This window comes from Gymnogyps californianus, chromosome Z (assembly GCF_018139145.2).
Source record: "Gymnogyps californianus isolate 813 chromosome Z, ASM1813914v2, whole genome shotgun sequence".
In the NCBI taxonomy this organism is placed as follows: domain Eukaryota; kingdom Metazoa; phylum Chordata; class Aves; order Accipitriformes; family Cathartidae; genus Gymnogyps; species Gymnogyps californianus.
This window is the reverse complement of record NC_059500.1, coordinates 7,657,203-7,676,445: the sequence shown is the minus strand read 5'-3', so window position 1 is coordinate 7,676,445 and position 19,243 is coordinate 7,657,203. Positions and strand designations below refer to the sequence as shown.

General features: G+C 43.0%; 1 protein-coding gene across 1 annotated transcript; it reads right to left on the bottom strand.

Annotated features, from left to right (window-relative positions):
* Positions 1 to 1,233: 1,233 nt before the first annotated feature.
* On the bottom strand, positions 1,234 to 2,787 carry ANKRD34B (ankyrin repeat domain 34B). The gene has a single exon (XM_050913420.1). The coding sequence runs from the start codon at positions 2,785 to 2,787 to the stop codon at positions 1,234 to 1,236; it is 1,554 nt and encodes a 517-aa protein (XP_050769377.1).
* Between the last annotated feature and the right edge of the window lie 16,456 nt (positions 2,788 to 19,243).

Here is a 19,243-nt window from a genome sequence, read left to right as displayed (position 1 = left end):
GGAGGTAAAGGAGTATTTCTCATCGGTAGGAAATTCAGTCCTCTGCTTCAAATTAGGCAAAACGAGGACTTCAGTCTCCCAGGTGAGTATCGTACCTGTTGGATTTTTTTTTTAGGTCTGTCTGAGCAGGAGGACAGAGCTCTTCCTTGCTCCCAAGCGTGTGTGTGAAGTGTCCTCGCTGATCAAGACAGCATCTGGATGCACCCCACCATCTGTATCTTGTCTTGAAAAGAAACCCAGGCCTATGACTGGGGAGAAGGAGCTCCTGCATGATGTGAAGATCTCTTTTTTTGGAGTCTGGAACTACAGAAAGTAACGGACCCTAGTTTGGATACAGCGTCTGCCTCCCCCCACCCTTCCTTTTTTAAATGAGCAGATTCCAGCAATCCAATAGCTTGAGAAGCCCAAGTTGATTGACATGCCTAACTGACAGTGTGAGCAGGGTTTGGTCATTTTACATGAGATTATTCAGGACTTCTAACTCGCAGTGCTGGCTTCTTGACTCAGCTCCGAGGCATCGTGTGCTGAACTTGAGCTCTCCAGTGCTTTGTGGATCACACTGACTTCCAGTGGGCAGCAAGGCATCTAAAGCAGGCTCCCAGTCGTTAGCTGGAATTCCCTGGACATAGCTACACATGGAACACAGCTCTGCAACATGAGTTTTGTTGACTCTCTGTATTGTCTGTTTACATGCAGTAAAGCCACTGAAGACAGAAGACGCTGCCTATGTACAGTTGCCACTGCCCACCCTTTGTGCACACTGGTTGTGTCTGGGATTTCTGGATATTGCACAACTTGGACAGAGTCAGTCTGGTGTCCAGCATCACAGTCAAATGTTTCAAGTTCCCAAATTCCACGTGTAGCACCTTTCTGGGTGCAGAAAGGGTATGCATTTGGGGAAACCCAGGAAGGATAGTATTTCCAACCTAAAATGAGGACTGCAGTTCCTAAGACCCTTTGTGGGTTCAGCCTGCCATGGTTAAGATTTCAGCGCTGAAGTTGAAATCATTATGGAAACAGTATAATAAATAGTCCTCAGTTTGCAGAAAGCAGCATCATTAGTTAAGTGTATCTTTTCATGTAGTCTCTAAGCTATTTAACTCATTCCAAGGCAGAGAGCTTTGCATCACAGACCTGCTATCATTTGTGATGTGTATCATTACAATCAGTAATGATTGGTAGTGCAGTGAATATGTACATATCATAAAGGTTTTGTAACCCTTTAATCCCCTGTTAAAAATTCACTAATTGCTTAATCTGCTCAGTCTGTAATGACTGCCTCCTTAGTAGCATTTTTGTATTTTTGGTCTCCTTAGGGAAAGCAGGTGCTGCTGGTACTAAGTGTTTTTGTCCACAAGAAATCATCCCAGAAACCCTGTTTATGAAAGTAATATCTGGAATTGGGGGGTGAGGATTCACATTCAGTGGTGGAAGAAAACCTGGTCTTGTCTGAGCAATATGATCCCACAATAAGGCTCCTGAACCATGTCTTTCTAGAAAAGCTTGATTTCTGCTGCTCAGAGTAACAGGAGGCATGTTCTCCAGTACTTCTCTAGAACTTGGTAACAAAGAGTGAGATGGAGAAAGAATCTTTTTCTTTCCTATCACTGACTTACTGTCTTCTGCAGCAGCAGGACTTAGACTAGTAGTTAACTGAGAATCAGAACTGTAGTGATTTGCTCCTAGATTTCTTTTCTGTATAATACTGCTGAGATTTGAAATAAAGCTGATTTGTCCTGAACTGGCATCCTTACCCATAGGAATCCCACTGGGGTTGTGTTTCTCTTCAACATAAGGAGTCTCAGAGTTTATTTCATCATATGATAATTTCCTTGATCCAGTTTGATCAAAGGTTTTCAATAAATGAGCGGTGTCTTTTATGTCAATACTTTGGTGCCTGGTGATGAATCTCTTTGATAAGGCAAGGCCATTGATTTTAAAAGAGAGCTCTTCTTCTGGAGTAATATCCTGAAGTTCTTGTAAAGAGGCAATTTTATTCTGGTGAAACAGTGTCGGAGAGCTCTTTATCCAAGGCTCAGACTGTAGCCGCTCCACTTGTGCCAGCCTGGACCCTACTTTCGTTGAGCTGGATTTTCTCGTCAGTGAAACTGTTTGAGATGAGTTGTCCACACTTTGTGGATGATCCAGCTCTTTAAAGCTGAATAGTGCTTTTTCAGTTTCATTTGAACTTGAAAGTGGGGATGGGGCCGTTTTCAGTTGTATTTCCGATGGGGAAGTGCAAGCAGTTGGGGAATGGCATTGCTCCAGGTCTGCAGGAGGCACATTGAGGTACTGCTTCGTTTTCTGCCTTCCTGAGAGGGACTTGTCCGTTGTGATGATGATGACTTCTTTTCCTCGTGCCCTGCAGGCATTAAGAAGAACCTTCAGAGTCTCTTTGTCTTCAGAGTTTATTGCATACACAAGTGCAGAGCAATTGGAGTGATCTTGCAGGCTTGGGTCAGCTCCACTTTTCAGTAGCAGAGATACCACTTCAGGGCCTGCTTTTTCCAAACAAGCGTGCATCAAGGCCGTCTTTCCAGATTTGTCCTGTATGTTCGGATCAGCCTTGTTTTCCAGTAGGTATTTAACCATCTTTGCCTTGCTGACACTCTGGGAGTCCACATGTTTTGTCCTACAAGCAATCATTAAAGGGGTTTCACCTCTGTCATTGCTCTCGTTGATGTAGGCGCCACCCTCTAGTAACAGTCTGGTGAGGCGAAGGCGGCTTTGATAGACGGCTCTTATCAGGGAATTTCCCTCTGCTGGCAACTCCACCGTTTCGGTCATCACACTTGTCTCACTTACACCTTCCTAGTGGCTGGAAAGAACACCTGGTTTTCAGAGAAAGCAAAGAAGCCCCCCAGAAAAAAGAAAATAGAAAAAAAGGAAAAAGAAAAAAGAGGATTTAACTGTTCAAATTGCTCCTGTAAACACCCCTGTACTTCGTGAAAAGAGTACGAAGATAAGGAGAGGGGAAAAAAAAAAGGTATTCCCACCTCCTAGACTTCAGGAAATGCATTAAAAACTTAAAATAGTATTTGGATATAACATTTATAGATGCTTAAAGCATGGCTGTCACCTTTTTTTTTGACTGTTCTCCCTTTTGTCACACTCTGCCAAATAAGCTGCAAAAAAAGTTTAATTCTCCACACTCTAGTGGCTTTATACTGACTACACCCAAGTGGCTGTGCTACCATTGTACCACTCCTGATTTTCATCAGTGCAAGAAGCAAGAACTGAATGAATCCTGCAGCATTTTTTTCATTGATGTGAGATAAATGTGAGATAGTGTCACATTCACTTATTCTTTCTCATAAAATGACAATGCTAAATATCTAGAAATTAATGAGAAAAAGAAAGTTCATGGGTCTTAATAAATAAGAAAAGCAAGCATAGTAAAATATTTTTTATCTAAGAAGAAACTTAAATGGCTTGAAAACAAATATTAATGTATTTTATAAAAGTAATTACATTTGTGGAAGTACACTACGTTCCTTACGCTGCTTTGAAAACATACTAGTCTGAGTGAAACAGCATAAACAAAGTGATGCACTGTCTGTCCCACTCACCGTGGGGATCTGTGGGCCGAGAGGAGTTCTGTACCTGGGCAGACACTATCAGCTCTAAAACAAAAGAAACATTTGGTAGCATCAAAGAAAATCTGGAGGTTTCACACAAAAAAATTAAGAGCTTAATGTGGTATAAATAACAAAAGGTCTTGTATGAATTTATACCTTCATACATGCAACTAATACAATTAAATTACTTTTATGTGCTTGCTTACCCATGTGTAGGGAAAATCTTTAGAGGGGGAAAAAAAAATCGATATTTAAAAGTTGGCAGAGCAATGTAATTCCAAGACAAGATTAGACATGGATATGAAAATTACATTTTTTTATTTACAGTGTATTTCCAGAGAAATAAAAATGTTTCATTAGTTTAACTGCAAAGGAAATTAACAGAGACTCATTTTTATTTACCATTGAAAGCACCAGTAATGTTCTGGTGAATAACTGAAGAGCAGTAATTTCATTCTGTTTTTCTTTGATATTGGAGTTTTACTTTGAATTCCAAAATCAAAGGATGATATCAATATAGTTTGTTCCGGAAGTCCAACAAGCAAACAAAAAGTCAGTTGAAGTACACATGACGTTTTACCACAGATTTCCTCCCCCCTGTTTATTTCACTCCATAGCATCATGCTCTGCAGCTATAGGTGCTTTTGCTAAGCAGTGACATTCAGTGGCTTATCAGTCACAATGAGAACAGTTAGCTAGGGGGCTTCATACTTGCAATGTGTTAATTAAGTGTTTAACTATTATTCAATATAGCCATTGTTTGGTGACACCATGTAATAATGGTCACACGTAGCATGTGTTTGGGTAAGATACCTCACAATATCTGGTATGTCAGGGAGAAAAAGAGACAAATGCATGAGATGAACCAGTTCACCTTTGGTAGCATTTATTTCTGGGCTTATGGCCCTCACAGAGACTGTTCATCGTGTAAGTATGACTGCAGTCCTGTTCTGAGCAATTAAGGAGGATGAAAGAGGGCCAGAACTTCTCTGTCCATCCTCCTGAGAGTAAACATCCCACTTCTGATCACTGCTGAGAACAGGGGCACCACTGTGGTACTATCATCTTCTTCTGACCGGTTGTTGGGTTTTTTTGCCTCTGTCTTGATAAAATATTTTTAAAAAGTAATTGCATTGAAATGACTTTAAGGATGCATTCCATTATACTGAAAGTGCATGATTCAGTAGTGTCTATCTCAGCTTTCATTGGCGTGCATATCATTATTATGAAATGCATATTTTTGACAAGTAATATATTCAAGATGATTATCAAGTCTTTTATAAAAGTATCCAATTAATTTGTGCACTTAGGTTTCCAGAAACAAACTAAAGAGAAATATCTTTTAGATAGTACACATACTGGAATTTATTGTGTTTTCCCTTGTTTTTGACCTACCTGGAAGTCATCGGTGATTTTACCTTTCTTTCACACTTATCTAAAGCTCTTTTGATACTTAACTGCTTGCTTTACTTAAGTGATGGCAGATAGCACTTCTTACACAAGTCTTTTCATCTGTAGAAATACCTTTTATGGCCACAAGAACATTAAATATTAAACAGGCACAGAAAGAGAATAATGCTACTTGAAGTCACACAGCAGGTCAATGCTAAAAATGAGACTGTTTTTCTGACATCTGATCAAATGCCTCCAATTGCTTAAATTCACTGTCTCCATAGACTTTACCAGGACTGTTAATGTGAGTGAGGGTAGAGGAGAGCTAGCCTAAGCCAATAGTTGAAGTTTGAAAGTTTGGAGTAGATTGTGTTGCCAGGATGTTGTATGAACCTGGCCTGGAGAAAGCCCAAGACGTTTTTGTGCAGGCAGGTCAGCAGTTCCAGCGTGCCTGAGATCTCACCGGGGCTTGTAGGTACTAATAAATTTCATTTCAGAAACCCAACTAATCATTATATATGCAGGCTGGGATGGTCACGTCTGCAAAGCAGGCTGGCTAATCCCTGAAAGAAGGAGCACAGGCGCCAGTGCTGCTAAGATCCAGCCACGTTATTTATAGGTTGATCTGCACTTTGCACTGCAAAGGATAAGGGGGCAGCGCAGGGGCAAAGGCAAGTGGAGAAAGAAATATAAAATGGGGAATAAAAATCCATAAATACTTCAGAATCAGGTACTATATGATTAAAAGGAAGTGTTACGGATTTGCAACTGGAACAATATAATGCGGAATACATTGCTGAATGCTAGATGAAGATAACTAGGATTTCATCTGGAGAATGTGCTAATTACAGGAGAATGTGCGTGGGGCTGCGTCATCCTAAAACTGCCACTGTGGGACCAGAGTGCAGCTGGGCTTCTGTGAGACCCACACTGACACTGGCTCAGTGGAAATACACGTGCCACGCCTGGACTGGGTACAACCTGCTCCAAAAAAACCACAGCTAGCTATTTTGAAGTGAAAGACCACAGTTCAAGCAGATTCCCTAAAAGAGTAGTTTATTTGATAATTCATCACAGATTGATGCTGAACAGATTTGGATCATAAAACATTTCTAAATCTGATTAACTGCGATGGCAGAACCACTACATGCGTTACTGTGATGTCAGGGCTGACACAGCTGCTTTTCAGCTGTGGAGGTAAACTTGTGCCAAGATAGCAGTTTAAGGAATGAGGAACTATGCAACCTAGTGTGTGACACTGAATCATGAACTGATCTTTCAGATCATCCACAAATTTCTGGTGTTCTGGTACAAATAATATTCCTGGAACACTCTTTCTGTCATTTTATTTTCAAAAAGCAATGTTGTCCTGGAAAGTGCTCTGAGATGAAGTAGCACAAAGCACCTCGGAGTATGAAAATCAATTTTTGAAGCCGATGATGATTTGTTTCCAAGAAGTAGATAACCGCTGCTGTGGATTTCTGCTGGGTCCTATCCTGAGGTCAGGCTAGCAAATGTAAGAGTGATAACCCGGAGTCCTATTCTGACACAGGTCCTGCTGCCATCGTAGTCGGAAAAGCCACTAAAACTTAAAAGTTTTAGCACTTCTTCCTCCAACCCTTGCTTCTTGATTTGTAAATAGCATTTAATTACTAGGAAAAACTCTCACAGTGTTTTGTTACATCTAACAGTGTAAATAATCACAGAAGTAAGGGGGAAAAAGCTCATCAATGTTATAATGTATAAACAAATGTAAACATAACCAACATTTTCACTACGCAAAGGAGTGCTATGAATAAACGTTCTTGCAAGGTATTCTTTGCTTTTTCAATGTGAAAGCCAAATTTTCTGCCCTCTGTGCCTCAGCACTCTCGGAGTTACACAAACAAGCTTTCACAGTAGTGTTTAGAGAGTCTAGAATCATTCCAGTAAAATTAAGTCATTGATTCTCATCTCTGAAAAAAGATGTGCTTACACACTTAAAGAGCATAAGCCTTTAAATATTTTTGTGATTCTTCATATCCATGTTAACCCCGAAAATTCTCTCAGTCAGTATAACAAGAACTCTGATTTCCTACACTGTCGTAAACACGTTGAAATCTACCACATACGAGAGCAACTTTTGATTAAAAAATTACCATTCTAACACAGCCAAAACTACATCACCACCACCACCCCACCACCCCCCAGGGCTGTCAGAATCAAGTCCAGTTTTGGAAACCTAGCCTGTAAAGTGCAACTTTACAGCGCGAAGCATCTGTCTCTTCAGCCTTGCTGTTTTCCAGGGTTAACTGCAGGACGGTCAGGGTCTGTACGTTTCTCACCCGTCTTCTCACTTAGGATGTCCCACGTTTGTACTTCTGAGGAAAGTTTGGAGAGGTCCAGCCAGCTCATTAAGTACCTTTTCCCTGTCACAGCATTTATCATCTTTCCAAGTACTCTTTCTCATTTGGAGGTGTTTCCTATGGTAACGACTGCCAGAAAGTGGTTGGAGCATGGTGGAGAGCGCTAGGAGAGGAAAGTTTTCACTGGGGCTCTACATTAAGGTCAATGTTGTTGCTCACTCCTGTTTCACAGCATCCTGACTTGTAACCTAACAGCTATAAAGTTTTTCCTGAGGGAGATCTGGAAAAAACAGGGACAGGCAACTTCTCTACAGAGAACACACCTGAAAAATATAAACGCAGGCTAGAACAGTAAGCATGTTAAAGGCTTTTCCCTTAAAAATTCACCAAGAAGGAAGGGACCGGTGTTTGAACTACGCAGTGCCTGACGGAATCGCTTTGCAAGACAAACATCCCGCGTACAGACCTTCAGTCACCGACCTGAACCCTTCCCTAGCATTCTGGCCACCCTGACGTGCTACAAAACGTTAAAAAAACGGCGCCATCCCCTTCGTGCGGGGAAAGGCGAAGGCCAGGCGACACCGCGCCGGGCAGAGGCGTCAGGGGGAGGGCGAGGGGAGCGTTTTTACCTGTCGCCGTCGGGCAGCGGCTCCTCCTCCCCCATCACGGCCCGCCGGGCGGGAAGGGACGCACCTGCAGCTCCTCGGGCAGCTCTCGGCGAGGGGGGCGGTCTGCCAGCCCGCACGGCATTCCCGCGCCGCGCCAAGAATCACCCCCGCCACCAGGCACACCGGCAGAGCGTGGAAGTTCAGCCCGCGCCGCCCGCTGTCCTGCTTTCGGCAACACCCCCCCGCCCCGGCCGATCCGCCCAGGAGGCACCGGCGCGGCCGCGGGAGCGCGCACCCGGAGGGTAGACGGCGAGGAGGAGCGGGCTCCGCGGCAGCCTCCCTCCCGCCACAAGCGGCGCTGAGGGGAAGCGCGGAGCGGCCGCCGCCCCAGGCTCACCTGCGGGGCGGGGCGGGGCGGGGCCTCCCCGCCGGGGCTGAGCGCAGGCGGTGCTGCCGCCGGCCCCGCCCGGGCTCCGGCCGGCCCGCGGGGGCGGAGCGGGCAGCGCGGCGGCGCCCCTCAGCGCCGGCGGCCGGCGGAGCGGGGAGGGGGGTGGCGGCGGCGGCGGCGGGTGGGAGCGGAGCAGAGCAGAGCGGAGCGGAGGTGGGTGGCCGCCACCCCCGCTCCCCCTCACTACCTCCTCACGCCCACCCCCTCGCCAACCGCCACACCCCCTCACACTCCCCTCAAAGCCCTCGCAGCCACCCCCACACCCCTTCACACCCCCCCAACCGCCGCCTCGCACCCCCTCAAGCCCAGTCCTACACTCCCCTCACACCCCCAACCCCCCCTTCACACCCACTCCCACACCCCCTAACACCCCCTTATGCCCACACCCGCTCCCCCTCACCCCCCCTCAAACGCACCCCCCCTCACACCCATACACCCCACACACTTACACACCCTTACACCCACCCACCACCTCACTCTCTCCCACACCCTCACACCTCCTTACCCTCCCCACACCCACATTCACTCACACCTGTCTCACCTGCTCACATCTTCCCACAGCTTCACACCCCCACACCCTTACACATCCTCACACCCCATCACCTCCACAACCCCTCGTCCACCCCACCCCTACACATCCCCTATGCCCACACCCTCTCCCCTCTCACACCCCCATACCCTCACACCTGTACACACCCCCATCCCACAGCACCTCCAGTCATTTCCCTCCTGGTGATGACCCTTCTTCAACAACCTCACTGCTTCCTGCCACCCTGGGGCACGAATTTAACAGTGTTAATAGGAATTAGAGGAAGGTGAGCCCAAAGAGATGCTTCCTTCAGGTGTACCCAAGTTTTACTCTGCAATAATCCTCGGCTGTTTTGGGTGGCAAAACTGCCAAAAGGCAAAAAAAGGATTTGGGTCCTATCTGCTTGTAGGAGGACTAAGAGGTCCCAGTTCTCTCACAAGACTTCTTTGTTATTAAACAATCCTAAATCCATCCAGCTGGTTAAATTTTTTATTATGAGTTTTTTTCTTCTGCAGGACTACTCATGGACCCTGTTGGAGATGAAGGCCCCTATGTCAATGTGGGATTACCTGATGTCATGGATTGTCTCTCTGCTGCTTGCTCCATGCCAGAAGCAATCTGGTCAAAGCCTGCCAGGAAAGACCTTTTCTTCTTTCTTGATACTTGACATTGCCCACCACCAAAGAACCTGGCAGCAAGTAAGTCCCAGTTCCTGGGATTTTCTTGTGTGGCAGGCACGTGAAAAGTTCATCTGCAACACCGCTTTAACGCAACATCACTTTATACGGATTTGTTTCCTGAGAAGTAGGTTACGTTATGTTTTCGAGTGGCTTGGAATCAGCCTCAGCACCCAATAAGCTTCAATAAGAAAAATTAATTCCAACAAAGCCAAGGTGTAGGCTCTTGACCGTAAAATTGGAAAAAATTTGCAAAGTAAAAAATTCCTGTCAAATAGTAGAATCAATCTCTTCTCACAGCTGCCATGTAGTATTTCTCTGAGGTTATCTTAGCTCCTTGGGTCCCATTTTTCTAAGCTTATTGTCTCATAGGACTTCTGTTCCTACTGGGCGCTTTCAGGTTACTACTAAGATCCTATGAAATTTTGAAGCATGGTAGAAGCTGCTTCTTGATTTTCATGCAAGTTTAGGACACCTTCAGAGAATTGCAGAATGGTTGAGGTTGGAAGTGACCACTGGAGGTCATCTGGTCCAACCTCCCCCCTACCCGATCAACCAGGGTCACCTAGAGCCACTTGCCCAGGACCATGTCCAGACATTCTTTTAATGTCTGCAAGGATGGAGACTCCACAACCTCTCTGGGCAATCCGTGCCAGTGCTTGGTCACCCTCACAGTGAAAAAGTGTTTTGCAATGTTCAGAGGGAATCTCTTGTTTCAATTTGTGCCCATTGCCTCTTGTCCTGTCACTGAGCAGTACTAGAAAGAGCCTGGCTCTTGTCTGCTTTGCACCCTCCTTTCAGATATTTGTATACATTGATAAGATCCCCCTGAGCCTTCTCTTCTCCAGGCTAATCAGCAGCAGCTGTCTCAGCCTTTCCTCATAGGAGAGATGCTCCAGTCCCTTCGTCACCTTCACGGCCCTTTGCTGGACTCTCTCCAGTATTTCCATGTCTCTCTTGTACCGGGGAGGCCAGAACTGGACACGGTACTCCAGGTGCGGCCTCTCCAGTGCAGAGCAGAGCGGAAGGATCACCTCCCTTGACCTGCTGGCAATACTTTGCCTAATGCAGCCCAGGATACTGTTAACCTTCTTTGTGGCAAGGGCGCATCGCTGGCTCATGTTCATCTTGGTATCCACCAGGACACCCAGGTCCTTTTCTGCAAAGCTGCTTTCCAGCTGGGTGGCCCCAGCATGTCCTGGTGCCTGGGGTTGTTCCTCCTCAGATGCAGGACTTGGCACTTCCCCTTGTTGAACTGTTGAGGTTCCTGTCAGCCCATTCTCCAGCCTGTCCAGGTGGCTGCAAGACCCTCTGGTGTTTCAGCAGTCCTTCCAGTTTTATGTCATCAGCAAACTTCCCGAGGGTACTCTCTGCTCCATCATCCAAACCATTAATGAAGAAGTTAAACAGGACTGGACCCAGTATTGGCCCCTGGGCTACACCGCTCATTACTGACCTCCAACTACACTTCATGCCACTGATCACCACCCTCTAGGCCTGGTCGTTTAGCCAGTTTTCAGCCCACCTTACTGTCTGCTTATCCAGCCCATACGTCAACAGCTTCTCTACGAGGATCTTCTGGGAGACAGTGTCAAAGGCCCTGCTGAAGTCCAGGTAGACAATATCCACTGCTCTCCCCTCACCTACCAAGCCAGTCATTTCATTGCAGAAGGTCATCAGGTTCGTCAAGCCAACTGACTTGGTTGACTTCACCATGACTTGGTGAAGCCATGCTGACTACTCCCAATCACCTTACTGTGCGGTAGTCTTGTTTAGCTGCTTGGTGCCTCTAACGGGGCTTGAGGAGTATCCTTAAGCACACCTGTGAATGACAGGACTTCCTGCTGATATCCCCGATATTCCAAGGATATTTTCTTGGAATGCTGATTCCCACAAAAGCACGCTGTAACAGTTCTACACCACATTTTGCCGAAGTTTTGACTGCCTTTTGTCATGCTAACTTTTTGTGGTGGCAGTGCGTGGACGATACAGTAGATAGACATGGGACCTGCCACAACTGTCTCATCTCCCTTGCAAACACTGTTAATTGTGGCGGCTGTAGTGCTGTTACTGTGCAAGGTCCTGTACTAATCTATTTAAAAAGGCACCTGCTGCCTCAAAGATGTTGTTGCCTCAGCATATAATAAAAGACAACAGGTGAACGCAGCAGACGAATAGGGGAGGTGAGGGCAAAGTAACAGCAAAACAATCCATCATGCTCAGTATAACAAGTAGCAGTCACAGGGCACCAGCATCCTTGATGCTGTGAAGGGCTTTTTTTAGGCATCACAGGACAGAGAAGTTTCCAGGAGGAATGTGAAGGAGATTTGTGCCATTCTACTTTTTAAAAGTGTATGACAGGATCAGTTAGATACCGGCATGACTAAGAGCTGGATGAATCGTATGAATAAGCCACTAAGACAAAACAACATCCCAAGGGCAGGTTCTTCAGTTACCTTTTAACCTTGTCTTTCAAAAACTAAGTTGGGAGAATGTCCGCAGCCTTTTTTTTTTCTGCGGTGTGATTCTAATTATCTTTGTTTTCTTTTACTCTCTGCACCTCACCCATATCGTTAATACTCAGTCTTTGCCGAACAGTCTCGGAAAGGCATGTATATTGAACACCCACTCTTCAGGAAGGTTACTGCTCTTCTCAGACCTGTTGTTGTGTGAATTATATAAGATATGGAGGCGGTGTACACTTGTGTATGGTTCATCAATTCTGCTGCTGGAGCATCTTCACTTCTGCGGTTTCTGCAGCTCTTGTGTACACTTTCTCATTCCGCCTTCCGTCCTTCCCTGCATTGTCCTGTTGTGCTTATGATAGCCAACATAAACCTTTAAAAAAAAAAAAAAATGTATCGCACCAGTTCTTAGAAGAGCACTTTTAGGAAGATAATTAGATTTTTTTATAAATGTCACAATATCCTCCCTTTTGGCTACTTCTAATTGGATATAAAAACAACTGTTGGTATCAAGAAGTTAACTTTCATGTTAACAGTGAAGGAGGGTGGAAAACCAGAGTAGGGAATACATCAATGCAATGCAAAGTTTATTCTAAAATACAGAAGATGTTTGCATATGCACATAGCATATAAGTTTATCATACTTCTTGCTATCCCTCTCAGGATCTCTATCAACCCAGCCCTCTCCTGTATTTCACTGACAGTTGGGCTAGCTAGATATCTACCAGGGAGAAGTTTTGTGGTCACAAAATACTGATATTCATTTTAATTGACTAAAACGTTCCTCTGCACTGATTCTTGATAAACTTTTGTCCAAATACAGGCAGGCAGGCAGGCAGTAAAACTAAAGAAGCATACTTAGTTTTCTGGTAGCCAGCTCAACAAGCTGCTGGAAGCTCAGAGCTGGACTGCAGACCTTGAGCCCAGGAGCCTTGCTTTGGGAAGGTGGTTTCAGAGCTGAAACCCCAGGCTTTGCAGCTGGGAGTCTGGGCACACCTGAGAGCCCTGCCTCTCCTGGCGCTGCCAGGATTTCTGAGTGCAATTGACCACAGCAGGGGACGTCCTTGGGGATCCTGGGAATCGACTGAATTAGCTGCTCCATTTTGTTTATGGAAGAAAAAGAATGGAAATATTTTGATTTGATCTGAAACAAAACTGGGTTTGGATTTTGCTTTCCATGGGAAATGGTAAACACTTCGGTTGTCATGTCTGTTTGGTGCTGAGCAGCCTTAGCCTACACTAGCAAAAACTGATTCAAATGAAGAAGGAGCCATGATTGCTTACTATATATAATTATTTATATATTAATGCATTAGTGTGTAAATTGTTGAACATGGTATAATGTAATATAAGTCATTCTATTACTCTTTTATGTGTTGGTGCATAGAATTTTTTTCAAAACTGTGAAAAAAATGGAAAAATACAAAAGCATAATTAATTTGGTTTAGTTGTGGTGACTGAAAAAAAACCCACCCTGAAATTAATATTATTATGTACTAATAATATGGTACCTTAAAAATACATTTTAAAACATTATGTACAGAGCCAGATGTTTACTGTGCTAGAACTGTTTGCTGAGAGGAATGCAACAACACGTTGTAAACAACAGTGTTTCTTAAAAATACTTTTATTAAATGTAACAGGTACAGCTGCTTGCTTGTTTAAAATAATGAAGTGAGATTATGCTAGCGATCTACAGACATTACCAGAGAGGTCTAAAAGAGAAGAGAGGAGACAGAGGCAGTAGGCAGAGTACAGAGAAGTGCTATGTTTTGTTTCAAAAATAATAAGCAAAACCAAACAGAAGAAATTTGGACTCCATTAAGAGTCTCACAAAAAGCCACAGCTCTGCATGCAGTACAAAATCTAGAATAACACTTTATTACTTTATTGGTTTGTTTACTTAGATAGTTTTGATTTTGAGGTATACCTGATATTGTACTGTCTTCGCTAACACACTCTGTTGGGTCGATCACATCAGGTAACAGCGCTGAGACAAGTTTGTTTGACATTTAGTTTGGTATTACCCCTTTGGCTTCAGCGAGGTAATGCCAAAGCTGAGTTTTCTCCTGATTTCTGTCAGGCATGTTTTAATTATCCAGTTATGACATGGAGTCTTCTTTCTGGAACAATATGCTCTTTGAAGTGTTTGGTGTTTTTGCTAATTACTTCAATTAAAAAATTGACTGTGTGTGGGAATTGCTCTTGTGATACTTGCAGGAATAATTACGATTGGTGAGGGAACAGTTGTTCTTCAAACAATTTTAGAGACCATATTGCACTAAAATGTCTCGTTCCATGGACACAACCATTGGCAATGCTGCAAAACACAAGTGCTAGTTTCCCAAGTGTTGTAAATCAGCAGGCTCATGGGATAACTCTGTTTTGCCAGTGTTTTTATTTCCTCCCATGTGAATCACATATTACTAACACAGTATGTGAACATCCATAGTGTTCAGAAAATTGAATATGTTCATAAACGTGTTCAGAAAAATTGAAAATAGATTGTGAAAGAAGTTATTTTAAAATTATTTGACATTATAGTATTAGGCATATCGGTAAAGTAAGAGGGTAGCAAAGCATGCTCTCTGCCATGTAACAAGGACTTAGGTCAATATAGTGATTCCTGATCACAGCACTTGTTTTCTAATTAGGATGAAAAATCACATAATAGTTCAAGACATCAACTGCTACTTCCTCTGCTTACAGGCTTGTTTGAAATTCATATACTAGCGATGGTCAATACCAGATGAATCTCTCATGCTACCGAGAAGAAAAACATACACTCACAGTTTGGTTACAAAGGTTTTTTTGCCTGACAGATTTTTGTATTTTTTGAGCAGGCCAAGCTGTTATTCTGCTGCAACTTGAAGGATATGGATTTCCTTCATATGAGGATAAATAATACACTGAATGCAAGTAATCACTATTTAGATTACAGCAGAAAGTTGTCTGTACCCTTTGTGCACTGTAGTAGTTTCTAAAGGAATCTGAATTACATACCAGAAAAATATATACAGTGAATTGTGCAGTAAACAATGGTGTAATTGCTGTGTGACAGAAGGAAGAGAATCTACATGATTCCATCTGAAAGAGAACCATAATTTGATGGAGGACACTGAAACTCAATACTCTGAAGAAATAAATTTTGTCTGACTGAAACAGCAATATGCACAAAACTACTTAGTGAGTAAAGAAGAACTCCGGAAGAACAGATTGCCTTTTTATGATTAATGACTGAACAAACATGAGAAAAAATTTGATTTAAAATTAATTAGGAAAATTAATTCTTTCTAAACTTAGGTATGTTAAATTGATGAGGTTTTCCACCTAGGACTCTTGATAGGAAGAGATCTAAATTTTAACCTTTCTGAACAAAACCTAAGATGAGGTATAGTGATTAAAACTCCCTTCTTGCCCTCGTGAAAATGAAGCTCTCTTTCAAGCTGATTTCACAAGAAATAATTTTCAGGAGCTTTTTTGCCATGTTTAATAACCTACTGATGCAGCACTGAAAAGTTGAAAAGCTTTTAAAGTGCTCTTTAGTACAACTGCACAAGCTTCAGTGGAATTCAGTAGCCCAATCTATTTTAAGTCATTTACTCTTACATGAGAGGTATATATATAATATTTTTCTCTTTTCTGTTTTTAATTACTGCAACAACGGAAATGGGACGTAGTAACCCAGTGAGATGTTCTGCTCATGATTTAGAGCAGGCATCCTCCAAGCACGTGTTCTGGGGTCTACGAGGTGTGCTCCTCCGTGGAGCATGTCCACAGACAGCTGACATCAAATTATTCCAGGTTTTAAAGCTGCTCACCTAGATCTAGCTGCAGCGAGTGATGACATTACTGCTCCTGCTTGCTCACCACTGTCCATCACCAGGAGTCACTGGCCCCACAGCTGTATCAGTGAGAAAGATTGCTTGAGTTTTTTCTTTTCCTTTCAGGCAAACCCACTTTGTCCAGCTGAAATCACTCGTCACTGGATATTTAAATGAACCCATCTGGCTCTGCTGGAAGTCCATTAGGCATAATCCCTCCAGCCAGCTGAGAAGTGGAGCAGGGATCTCCAGCAAAGGACTGGTAATTTATCAACTAGTACAGCTGTCTGAAATGAGTGTGAGTGTTCCCAGCAGGGTTTTGTGTGAAAAACTGTTGAGTTTGGAGGAAGGATGAACATTAAAAGCATGTTACTTCTAAGGAGCAAACACTCTGTTTTTGTGCAGGCATCCTTCTCAATTAAATCAATGATGCAATTTATAGCCAAAGTGACTTCTATAAAATGGCTTGTTTATTGAAAAAGATTCTGCTTGGTATTAGGAGCTCATTAAACTGAACTGCTGAAGGAAAAGACATTGATTTAGGCTTCCATGAGTAATGGTGTACCATCCATTTCCTGTCCTCTCAAGTTCTGTATTTACTTTTTTTTCTGTCTATTTTTTCATAGCAGACATCATTTAGCAAAATATTTAATTTCATACCTAAATCTTTCCTTAATCAGGCAAATATAGGGCCTGATTTCAGGAAAAACACTTACTACCACTTAATCAGGCATAAGCCCATACTTAAAAGTCTATTTGAAATACCTGCTTCTCTTGTTCAGAACAATTCTCTGAACTTCTGTAAATTTCCAATCCAACAGGACAGCTGAAGATATAAGGGACAGAATTGAGAGGACCATAGCTTGAGGACTGAAGGTGATACACAAATGCTCTAGCCAAGACCATTCAAAGATACGAGCAAAACAAGATTTACATGGCAAGATAATCTACTTTATTAAACCACTCAATTTAATTGGAGATAAACAGGCAAGTTTTGGCATATAAGCCCTTGTTCAAGTCACCTGAAAAAAGTCTTGAGAATGTAACGAGAATAGGACTCTGCCTGAGAGCTTGTCTGTTCTTTTTCCAACGTTAATTATCTAATGAAAGACTTCTTGTACAAATTTTGCTTTGATGATATGTGAAAGGAGACAGAATGATCTGCAGACAGAAAACAGCAGAAAGAATAACCCAGGATCACCCCAGAGCCAGCAGAAAGCGAGTCTTTAGAATTGAAGACCAAGAAAAATCAGCAGGTTTCCCATATGCAGTCCCAGAAGTGTATGCTGTCCACCAAGGGAAGCAGGAGATCATCAGCCTAGGCACAATGCTAACCCTTGGGCTACTGGATGCTCTGGGATGGGACTCTTGCTTTCAGATGTAGTGCAGGCACTTCAGGATAGGAATCGTAGCTGAGGATTTCTGCGTAGCTGACAAAGGCAGTCACGCAGGCATCCAAATCCTGAAAATCCTTCACTAATGAAATTCTTTGTCACAGCATCTTCCAAGTGCTAAACCCCGCAGCAGTTTGAAAGTGTTTCCTTAGTAATTATAGTTACAGGGCAAACTAACACAAGAAACCATGTAATCCTTCTAGGAAACATCAATTTCCTCTTCTCACCAATCTTTCCCCATTTCCACTTTTTTGTTCCTGGACCTGCCTCTTCAGAAGATTTTTGTGATTTTTTTGGTCAGGCTGCCCTGACTTGGTAGGCTTCATTCCTATAGCCCTCCTGGGGAAGCAGAGACAGTTAATGTGCAACTGAATAATGAGGGAAGTATCTCCTAGTTTCATACTTAACCAAGCTTTGTCACCCCATTTTCTGCGCTGATTAACAAACAATCCTTCCCACAGCTTCTCCCCTCTCCAAATCAGCTGCTGCCTGCTCATATCTTCCTCTTCTGTTAGCATAGCTTTTAAACTACTCAGAATTAGTTGGGGTTTAGATTTAAGCCTTTGGCAAATTAGCTGTAGTCTCATGAAGAAAACACGGTTGTCTGGTCCCAATTAAGACCTCATGTCAAGCGCTCCTGATGCTCTCCTCAGATAACATGCATAAGCTAATCACTGTCATTTTCCCCTTCCTGTTTTCCTCCCGGTGTTCTGTATATAGACTAATAATATTCTGTTTGCTAAATTAGGAAACTTGTATTATTTAGAGTGTACCTTTCTTCTGCATGGATTGCTCTCCACGACAGAGACTTGTTGTTGGAATGTTCCCAGTTCCGTCCTTGAATACACCGCGGCCGTAACACTACTGGTGAGCTACTGAAAACATCAGCTTTCTACTGCCAAATGGAAATTGCTGTCTACTGTCAGATAAGAGATATAATGAGCAATAGACAAGCAACAGGAACATTAATGGTTTGTTTTTCACCTCTTATGCAGACCCTCTGGTTTAGCTATCCTGTTAAAACTAGTATTATCCTTAAAAATTAAATTTTTAATCTGTTTAGAACACTTTGTTCTTGGGAAAGCATGAATGAGGGGGATTAAATTATATCTGTACTATACTTTTCTTGGTGATTGGTAATTATATTGTCACTCATGATGTTATTCATTGCACTTAGCTGCATGCAACTGGGGAAAAACATGACATTTCCCCCTGTACTAGACATAATGAGAATCTATGGCTTTTCACAGAATCATACATCAGTGAGGTACGGGAGTAAACAAAACGTGGGAAAGCTGTATTTGGAACAAAGGATTTTTTTCTTCAAGCCATAGTATAAAATATTTATATTTCCCTTGGGAAATACAAATGGGGAGGTAACAGGTGCAATGCCCTATTTAGGTGAACAGCACACACTTATTTTGTATCTGTTGCTTTTTCAACCAACCTGTCACCTAGCGAAGCATTGGTTTTGAAAAAGGCCCCATACAAAATCCAGCTAGTAACTCTGGCCTTTAGAAGAAGAGAGCACCCATTTTTCTGGTCTCAGTTTTTGGATGAACAATTTGAGGTATCTCTAAAAGGGCACAGATTTTAAAAAAATGTGCAAAGTAACCATTCTCTGGAAATAATACACCTGTCAGCAGTCTTTCTATGTGCTTCCTGCACACATGGACTTACACCCTTCTGCCTGTCCATCTTCTTGAAACGGTAAGCATCTAATCTTTTAGTGCTTGGTATGTCTGTCGTTAGGATGAACATACTTCTTTTGGACCCAACTTCACTGCAATCAAATGCATGTTCCCAATTCTGATTGAAAAGCTCTGATGCAAAAGGTGCTGTCCAAATGCTTTTACTAAAACAAAACCCAAAACAAACAAAAAAGCATCTTTTTGGCTGAGTGGCATACTGAAGAAACTGCATCATTAATATGTTCTGAAAACTTTTAAGTAGGAAACTGCTGTGTTATTTCAAAAGTTCTCA